The sequence below is a fragment of the Neltuma alba genome, unplaced genomic scaffold (genome assembly GCF_004799145.2).
Source record: "Neltuma alba isolate B1F8T4 unplaced genomic scaffold, ASM479914v2 tig00002374_pilon, whole genome shotgun sequence".
NCBI classification, from domain to species: domain Eukaryota; kingdom Viridiplantae; phylum Streptophyta; class Magnoliopsida; order Fabales; family Fabaceae; genus Neltuma; species Neltuma alba.
In genome coordinates, this window is record NW_021632837.1 from 299,596 (window position 1) to 309,052 (window position 9,457).

The 9,457-nt window shown below is 40.3% G+C and overlaps 1 protein-coding gene and 2 long non-coding RNA genes across 5 annotated transcripts; all 3 read left to right on the forward strand.

Annotated features, from left to right (window-relative positions):
- The first annotated feature begins 875 nt into the window (after positions 1-875).
- On the forward strand, positions 876-4,227 carry LOC114723979 (uncharacterized). Of its 3 annotated transcripts, none has more exons than XM_028910258.1 (5): positions 876-1,160; positions 1,262-2,503; positions 2,610-2,742; positions 2,878-2,962; positions 3,725-4,227. In XM_028910258.1, the coding sequence occupies exons 2-5, from the start codon at positions 1,275-1,277 to the stop codon at positions 3,931-3,933; spliced, it is 1,656 nt and encodes a 551-aa protein (XP_028766091.1). In that variant the 5' UTR covers positions 876-1,160; positions 1,262-1,274; the 3' UTR covers positions 3,934-4,227. The 3 variants fall into 3 exon arrangements, with proteins under 3 accessions (XP_028766091.1, XP_028766099.1, XP_028766083.1); XM_028910266.1 differs by having other exon boundaries at positions 904-1,160; positions 1,250-2,503; XM_028910250.1 differs by lacking the exon at positions 876-1,160 and having other exon boundaries at positions 1,167-2,503.
- A 1,339-nt stretch (positions 4,228-5,566) lies between these two features.
- On the forward strand, positions 5,567-6,936 carry LOC114723999 (uncharacterized). Its single transcript, XR_003738286.1, has 3 exons — positions 5,567-5,669; positions 5,759-5,969; positions 6,052-6,936. It is a non-coding gene; the product is annotated as an uncharacterized LOC114723999 (long non-coding RNA).
- A 273-nt stretch (positions 6,937-7,209) lies between these two features.
- On the forward strand, positions 7,210-8,965 carry LOC114724005 (uncharacterized). The gene is made up of 2 exons (XR_003738287.1): positions 7,210-7,689; positions 8,226-8,965. It is a non-coding gene; the product is annotated as an uncharacterized LOC114724005 (long non-coding RNA).
- Positions 8,966-9,457: the final 492 nt, after the last annotated feature.

Consider the following 9,457-nt stretch of genomic DNA (forward strand, 5'->3'; position numbering starts at 1 on the left):
TTTCCATGATCGTGGAACTTCTCTGAAAAAATTCTCTGACATTTAGTAGGTGTATATCAGAAAGATCAACAAAAATTACTTCCATACTTTACTAGATAAAATTCTTCTTATATGTACGCATACATAAAATAATTGAAACTGAATGCCACCTTAATATTGTGAATAAAATTTCATGAGGAGTTATCACGAACTATAATCATATGAGAAATTTTTGCAAGAAAATCTATATTTTCTTGTAATCTATAATTAATTTTATCAAGAACTTTTTTGACCTGATATCAACGTTCACCTATCTTCAAAATATACATTTAATATATTAAATACTATAAACACGCAATGGCGGGAATATATGAAAAAAAAAAGCTAGCTAATACAATCATGTTTGGGCCTAAAAGAGCATAGGTGACGAGACCCACATCTCCAGACGCGCTCCTTTCATAGTCTGCTAGACGGGGAAGAAACCAACTACAGTTTGCTAATTCATCCCTGCGCAGATCGACATATGAGAAAGGAAATTAGTATTTCGTTTAGAGCCAATCCAAAGAAAATTCGTATTGATACATTGCACAGGGTTCAAATATCAAAGACACAGCATTAAATAAAATGCCATTACATGGTCATATGATTGTGAGGGTAAAATCTAAATTTGATGCGGACTTTGATTGAGAGGAAATCTTAAAATATTTGTTTTCATCGTCGGGAGAGGCCATGTGGGCATTTTTTTAAGTGCATTCCTCGTGGAGACGAATAAAAATGCAAATAGTAGATACAATAATATTAGGTAGAATCTTCCCTTACGAAAGGCGGAGATAAAGGAATATATAAAACCGCGTCCCAATGCAATGACACTGCTGGGGAAGTATTTATAGAGAGGAGTTACGCATTGGTCAAAACTAAAGACTCAATCTTCATCGTCCAAACTCCAAAGTATCTGAGCCGGAGCCTCCGTAGACGGCCTTCAGCGACATTTCTTAAGTGAGAGTTCAGCTCTGTTGCCCTGCACAGCTCTGTTATCGCTGGCCGCCACTTCCCCCGCGGATTTTGCCTTGCCGGTTTTGAATGTACGAGTCTCCCTTCTGGGTGGTCATCTTGCTCGTGCACTCTACCCCGGGCTTTTCGATTTTTGCTGCTACGAGATAGGGCTTCGATATATTAATCAGGTAGAGAATCTAAGCCACTTATATGACTGTCAATTAGTTGCAATTCGGCTATTGTTGCCCACTCTGAACTTCTTCTGATATATGAATACTTTCGAATATAGACCCTGTAAGTCAATGGAAGGTAATCAAAGCATCGACGCCGGCAGTACGGGTATGCAGCGAATCAGTTCCGCATTTGTTTCCTCCTCGGGTGCTACTCCGAGGCCACAGAACCGATTCGGTGCTCCCGGTCCCAATTTCAGTGCCTCTCAAATGGGTGCGCCTGCGTTTCTGATGCAACAAAACTTGAGTCCTGAGAATCTGAAACCTGGTATACCTCCATCCCACCCTAATATCCCAACGTCTCCGCATTATTCCCCAATTTCAGAGTTCCAATCAGCTTCCCAGCAATTACGTTCCCCGAATATGAGACCGCGCTCTTCCCATTCACGGTCTTTGTCTCAACAATCATTTTTTTCCCCGGATTGCTTGCCTCCATTGAGTCCTTCCCTTTATTGTGAGCCCTCGGCAACCCCTCTTTCTAACTCGATTTCCACAGACGTGTCCATGGAAGAAAGTGTGGTTAACTCTCATGGCCCCGGCATTTCTATGCCCGTCAATAGGGATCACACCTTTCAGGCTGGTCCTAGTGTTCTTCCTCGTAAAGGGCACAGGCGCTCCTGCAGTGATACTCCGTTAGGAATCTCTGGCTTCATTCAATCTTCTCCTCAGTTGCTTCCCTCTCCTGCCTGGATGAATTTGGACAGTTCAATTTCTAGAGGAGAGAGCTCGGGATTGCAGAAGCCAATTCAGTTGGTAAAAAAGGAGCCAAAAAAGGACGAGGGTCAAGTTGATCGTTACAATGCAAAACCTTTAGGTGAGAGGAAAGAGGATGTGATGGATGATTTAATTAGCGTGTATATGAATTTGGACAACTTTGATAGTTTGAACGTATCTGGTGCGGAAGAATCGAAGACTTTTGAAAGCAGTGATAATGAAGCTGAGAGTCTCGTAAGTGGAAAAACAACCTCTACGCAAGGGGCAACTTCGGGCTTTGTGGAGGAAAGGAGGGAAGGAATCAAGAGGAGTTCTAATGGGGATATTGCACCAGGTTCTCGACATCGGAGAAGTTTTTCCTTGGATAGTTCTATAGGGAATTTGCACATTGGAGATGAATCACCGAAACTTCCTCCATTGGGGAATGGAGTTGGTCAGCGCTCACCTAGCAATTCGGGAGATGGTAAAACATCTGAAATCAACATGGAGTTGAGAAATGGTGAATTCACTGAACTGGAGCTAAAAAAAATAATGGAAAACGATAAACTTGCTGAGATTGCTTTGTCAGATCCCAAGCGTGCAAAAAGGTATTATATTTCTTGTGCTTTTCCCCTCACCTTTTTTAATCTCCTCGCATTAAGATTAAGATTTAAAACTATAATAGCTCATGATGCTTCTTATATATGCTCCCAGAATATTGGCTAATCGTCAATCAGCTGCTCGATCCAAGGAGCGGAAGGTGCAGTACATTGCTGAACTGGAGCACAAGGTGCAAACTCTTCAGTCAGAGACAACCACAATGTCTACTCAATTTACCAAATTGCAGGTGGGCACCTTCTATGATGGGCTTATGTTCTCTTTTCCATTTTAACTTTCTCAACTATATTTTAGTTTTTATGAAGCTAGTTTTCATAAATCATGCTCATGACTCCCGATTCTGTGTTTTTGTGCTTGTTGCCAGCGGGATAACTCACAGCTTAAAACCGAGAATAGTGAGTTGAAATTCCGACTTCAAGCCATGGAGCAACAGTCCCAGCTGAAAGATGGTTTGTATATGCCCTTTTTTCTGCTATTTGGTTTTGGTCTGCTGAATCCCACTACCTACTCAGATTGGATGTTTTTTATGTGAACTTTCCCATGAAATAATTAAATGTATGGGATGATGTACATTGATTGTTTTTTTCAAGCATTCATAATATTTACTTTATGGCAAAGCTTGTGTAAGGATAGCTCTGCATACTTTTGGTTGTACTGATTTTCTTCTTATTTTGTAATGCACTGTATTCTTCCTTAAGGCATGTTACTTAATCATTCTATATGACCATTTCTGTTTCTTTACACTTGCCTGGGACAGGCATATCTGTTTTAATGTTGTCAAGTACCTGCAAATTTTGGATTCCAAGAGAATCTTTCACTAACGCTATTGATTACCCTTTAAGCTTCACTTTTAGTTCTTGTTTGGTTTGAAGAAGCCCCTCTAAACTGCATGTCAAGATTTCCAGGGTGATATTTTTTTTTGGCAAGTGTTTTCATTCATAGATGGACTACGTTAGCTGCTCATAATAGGGGAAACATGACCTCCTACTGATGTGCTGTGGGTTATACTAGTAGTAATTCGTACTTGGCAGTTAAGGCATCAATGAATAAGTGCATGCTCCGGTTAATTTTGCTATTTCCTGTTCTGAATTTTTTTCTGCAGTTGCAGGTCCTTTGCTTTTATATTTCTAAATTTAACAGGATACTATAATGTCTTATAAAGCGTGATAGTATTTCATTTAAATAACTGTTTTGCGTCCCTGTTTGAGCAGCTCTGAATGAGACCTTAACTGCTGAAGTCCAGCGTTTGAGGCTTGCAGTCACGGAACTTGGTGGAGAGTCTATTCTCTCGGGTTGCATAGCTCGCCAACGTGCTATAAATCAACAAAGGTTCCAATTGCAACACGAGCAGCCTGGCCAGCTCAAACGTCCAGAAATGCAAAATCAGCCTCAGGGGGAGACCCAGACTCAGTCGCACTAGAGTCAAACGTAATGAACTGGATGTGCTGGAACATAGATAGCTGGTCGTTCTCTAGTCAAAACTACATTTAGTTCCTTTAGGAAATGGGTGGCATTAGTTTTCTTTTTATATTTTAATTAGTCTATACATCAGCTCTATTTAATTAATTAATTTGTAAGCTTCACCCGTTATAAAATATATGCGCGGAATAGTTTCTTGTTTTAGTAGTGGTCGTGTCATGACTGTAATTTCGACCAATTATATACTCCGTTTTTCACAGTGTTAATTTGTTCCGCATTTAGAGAGACCAAAAAATTTGAGAGCAATAGTCTTAGGGCACTGTCTATGTGGACGTGCACGAGTGTTGGCGAAAGCGGACTATTGGGCTTTTTTTTTTTTTGTGGGTAGAAATCAGTTTGTGCTTGCTGTTGAGCTGCCAAGGGTTGCGATCATTTGGTGGTGTGGCATCTAGGGGCGTTTTGAAGTTTGTTTCTTTGGGACCCGAGTGGGAGAACAAGTGAACACAATATAAGATAGCTGAGAGGGAAGCAGGAAGCCCGCTTGCCCAAAATGGAGGTAGAATTACTTTAGAACCCCAGCTGTGTGACTCAATTGGCATTTTTAGTCATTGAGTTTGAGCTCTCTCTGCCTTTTCCTAAGGTGCCATAGCTTTCACCACTATCATGAGACTTGAGCTTCAGTCTTCTTACCAGTGCGAGACTTTTTCTTCCTTGATCGCTGAGCAAAGACTTTTTTGTTCCCCACAGGGTGTTTGGAATGCTCCCAAAATCATTTGAAAAAACTGTTTTGACAAAATTATTTTTATATACTTAGTTCGCACAATATTTATTTTATATATTATAAAATCATGATTCAGTTTTTATTCAAATACTCCTGTTCAAAAAAGCTGCATCTATGTTGATTTTATAATTCCGAGGAATATTCCTGAATTCCTTGGTAGTTACCGGATCTGATTTCTGAGACATATGGGACCTCCGTGTGATTTTGTCCGAGGGATGCCAACGGAATTCAGATTTTCGATGGCTTTTCCCCTTCGTTCCTTTTGGAGAACAGGGGGATAGAACAATTTACTCAGTAATTTTTTTGGGCCCCATTCACCCATGCGTAGAATTTGTACCTTACCATGGGACAGGGAAAGCCTGCCATATTTCAAGGAGTCAACAGACAAAAGGGTAACAAGTGAAAGAAAATGCTAAGCAATAACAAAGAAACTCTATTAAATTTTGTTTTGCGGTAACAACTCTTCATTAAACTTGACTCAACTGATTTTATTTTAGCTTACGAGGGGCTCCGGCAAGGCGGTAACAAGGCTCATTTAATTTAACAAGCTGTAATGAAAATTTTACAAATAACACATGAATTGTAGCCCCCCCCCCCCCACAAAACAAAAAACAATAGAAGCTGTGAAGTGCAAGCGACGTATTAACTGAAAAACAAGATTACTTATTTTATTTCGAATTTTAAAATCATTATTTCTTTTAAAAAATTGTAGTTTATCTGTATTAAATAATCAAAGTTCCTATTTCACCAAAGAGAAAAAATCGAAGTTCCTACTTCTTGTCCTCGGAAACCAAAACAGTAGCTCCGTGCGTTCATTATCCCTTTGGACTCCTGAAATCCAAGTCTCCTTTTCTTCTCTCATATACTTCGCCCTTTGTTGAAACTCTACTCTTTCTTCACCTGACCTTCGCCAAAGTAGCCATTCACCATTTCCCTCAAGTTACGGCAGTTGATTAGTAAGATTTTGAATAGTAGCCGTTAGATCCGGCACATCGACTGATATATGTGTATTTACCTATGTTTGTTTACCGTTACTTCTGCGCAGTTGATGGAGATGTCCGCGGTCGAAGCGGAGAAAAAGGCTAAGGAAGAGAAGGAGGTGGCGAAAGGGGGTGAGCTATTGCTCCGGGGTGCTACGTGTTGGGATATCATTGGCCGTCGCAATGGCTCTCTCGCAAGGTAAGGTAACTTGGCCTCTCCAACTCGGCTTCGCCCTCTCGTCCGGGTCGGTATTCGATTCATTGCCTCTGATTGTGGTAAGTTTGCAGCACATTAGCTGATTTTAATTGAGCTTTTGCCTAATGATTATACTCCTTCTAACATTTGCACTACTTTCAGTGTAGCATCTTGTCATTGCGTGGCCTTGGATGTCGAAGGGCGTTGCTATACCTGGAGACGATATATGTTCATGAAAGTCAGTCAATTACCTGCATTTTTATTTGCTGTGCCACTAACTCGTGAGATTTTTTTGCACAGAAGCGGCAACTGTTGTGTCTGCCCTTTCTAGGCGAGTTGTGGCTTTTATCAACTAGTGCGGTGCTTGTCCTAGCCACATTCAATTTAGAAGTCGCTTTTACATTTTTTCCTGCTAGGTTTTTATGGTAATTTCTCGCAGTTCTAAAGTTAACTGATTTTTATATTGAAGATACAAAATTATCAAAGCAGGAGCTAGGAGAAGCCTCGCTGTGGTTGTCATTTGATGATGGACACTCCCTTGCCCTCGCTTCAGGTTCAGTAGTGCAAATTTTATGAGAATAACTTTTTTCTTGGGAGGCTAGTGTAATCGATGATTTTCTTCTTAAAAGTAGGCTTTGTTCAATGCAAGTGAAGGCCGGAAGGGTTAGTAACATTACATACTATGTAATCATGTTTGAGTCATCTGTCGTCCCGGAAGGTTGTCTTTGGTTGTAAAATATGTACCATCCGATCCAGAGGTCATGCTAGTGCTCTGTGTCGTAGAAAGTGGCGGGTTATCGATGGTCTCACTATAGCTGTTGTATCAATAATAAATACCATTTGTTAGAAGGTAAAACACCATTTAGCGGGCAATGTGACAAGCTAGAACAGTCATTTAACCTCTTATTCAAATCAAGGCCATGCTTGGTCAATTAACTGGCAGTGGTGAATTTTCTGTTTCGATACATAAAATGCTTGCTTCCTTGTGTTACAAATTGTTGCGTCTACTTCTCTTTTTTTGAGTGAAAAGAGGAATTATATTAATAACAACTACTACCTCCGGTCCTAATTATAAGACCCAGTTGACTTATTTGAGGAGATTAAGGAAGTAAGTTAAGTTAGTTATTTGTAATAAATAAGTGTTGTCATTCCTAAAATATCTTTGCTAATTAAGTGTGTTGGCTAGAACTATCATTATTAGAAGGGTTATCTTGGAAAAAAATGTATAAATATGAGAGATAAAATGGATTGGGGTCTTATAATTAGGACCAAATAAAAAGTCAAACGGGGTCTTATATTAAGGACCGGAGGTAGTATTTACAAAGTTACAGGGTAAGGTAATAGGACAAAGTCAAAACAAGATCAGCCTAGGTGCATTCTAGTCAGGAAATCTTTCGCTTGCGCAGTATGATCGCTTAGTGCTAGGATCCCTTTCAGTGTTCGATAGGGATTAGTGTTTTCTTGCTCAAAAAGCTTACGATTCCTTGCATTCCAAAGTTTCCAACACATTAAGCCAAAGACTACCGTCCGAGAAGGATTGCTGTGGGTGAGGCTGAGATTCTGACAAAACCATTCATTGAGTGGTTGATTTGAGAAGTGACTGAATCTGAGGAGGCACGATGAGGTTCCAACATGTAGCAGCCAGCTCACACTTTCTTAGGACATGATTCAGGTCCTCTTTCTCTCTTCCACAGATGCTACAGGTGTCCGATTCTGCCATATGCCAACGGACTCTGACTTCATTGGTGAGCAATTTGTTACTCATAGCAATTTGGTTGCGTCTACTTCTCTCTGTTGGTGGTAAGTGACATTTTCTATGGAATCCACTTCAATGCCCATCGTGGTGATGAGCATTATGATACTTATTACTGTGGTGAAATCTAAACCATTTAAATACAGTTTTAATAGTCTAGATTTAAAAGTTTCAACTAGTGAAAAAATTATTTTTTAAAAAATTTACAGTTAAGAGATTATATTTATTTTGGATTATGCACCTATTAAAAAAATATTTTTTTAAAAAAAAAATTAAATATTAAATCTCGACCGTTCATATTAAATTTGAATAATTAAAATTTAATAAGCATCATGGTGCTTGTCATTGCGATAAGCACCGAAACTAATTACATTTCCTAGTGCTGATTGTATTTTGCTGGTATGCTTAGCTTTCTTCATTCCATGCGTAAAAGATTTTCCTGGCAAAACTGTGCAGATCTGTTCCTTTTTATCTATTTCATGACCTTCTATTATCTCATGGATGCACTAAGGATTACCCTTTGCCTTGAGAAACTATCATGCTTGCCTATGCAAACTGACAGTGTGTACTCCTTTTTCAACAGCTTGATATGGATGACGGCTAAGGTTCGGCTAAAGGTCTGCAGCTGTAATAATTCTAATTGGGTTAAGTGTGTACGGATGCATGTCACATTTCCCCATTGGCCAAAATATGTCAAGCTTGTCTTTGGTTGCTCCTGAGTAGAGTCCTGAGTTATTCCTTGACCTATCCTTGGTTTGGGGTTGCCGATTTGAATCCGCTGCAGGAGTTTAAGCACCCGAGAGCAACACTCCTGTGGCGAAGCAGACCACATAAAAAAAGTATGCAAGCGACAACACTAAGAGGAAGAATTCGGAAGAGTCCTCTGAATCTGAGGAGGAAGAAAGTGACGACGATAGCAAAAAGCAGGCGAATGCTCAGGCAGAAAACAAAAGACGCAGTGGTGGAAATTATTCAGGGAAAGGTCGAGGCAAGGCATCCAAGAAATCAGCTGCTGAGGAAAAAGGATCTGGTCGTGGACGTGGTCGTCCTCCTGCGGTGAAGAAGCGTTCTAAATCTTCTGTAAAGACTAGTACGACAGGAAGACCGCGAAAGTCATGACGTGGGTTTTTTTATCATCAAAACTGGAAATTTACCGTGTAATTTATTTGCCGGTGAACTCGCCAGCTTAACATTAGATTATAGTTAAAATTTTGCCTCGTAAATCTTTTACTCTGCATTTCATTTTCCATGGTTCTTGAGCGTGCTTTCTTCTTTTCAAACCTTTATTATTCTGGGCTGGTGAATTATTTGTTGTTGAAGAAATTTTTTTTTTTTTGCTAAATAAATTTTTGGAAAGGGGTTGGGCTCACCCACGATCCAAGAGCAGGGCGAAATCTCCCTTCCTCTTAGGTCATACCAATGTTGGGCAGGGCGAGCCGTCAATTACCCTCAGGCGTTTAGCTAGGCACCCAAGAGTTAGGATGCCTCTCCAAGCGCCGCGACTGGAACCACAACAAAATGGTACTCTCCAAAAATCGAACATATGCCAACTTGGTCATATATCTCACTTTTTTGCCAGCTGAACCCAGGGACGATGGATTGTTGAAGAAATATGAAACCAAGTAAATCGGCCAATCCCCAGTTGGAAGTAACTTGTCATGGGCTCTGTCCGTGGAATAGATAGAAGTGGATGACATGGTGCGAGAAATAAAGGGCTCATGGCCAAGGAATAGCGCGGGGTGCGTTGACGAATCGACCATGGTAGCGCCTGTCGTTTGGGCCTCCGATCCTTTAAAACCTCCAGTCATGATCCAT

Excerpts from the sequence above, each read along its gene's own strand:
- LOC114723979 (XM_028910250.1), top strand. The coding sequence starts at position 1,242 with ATGAATACTTTCGAATATAGACCCTGTAAGTCAATGGAAGGTAATCAA. Across the intron at positions 2,504-2,609 it reads GATCCCAAGCGTGCAAAAAG|AATATTGGCTAATCGTCAAT; the intron begins GTATTATATTTC and ends ATATGCTCCCAG. Across the intron at positions 2,963-3,724 it reads ACAGTCCCAGCTGAAAGATG|CTCTGAATGAGACCTTAACT; the intron begins GTTTGTATATGC and ends CTGTTTGAGCAG.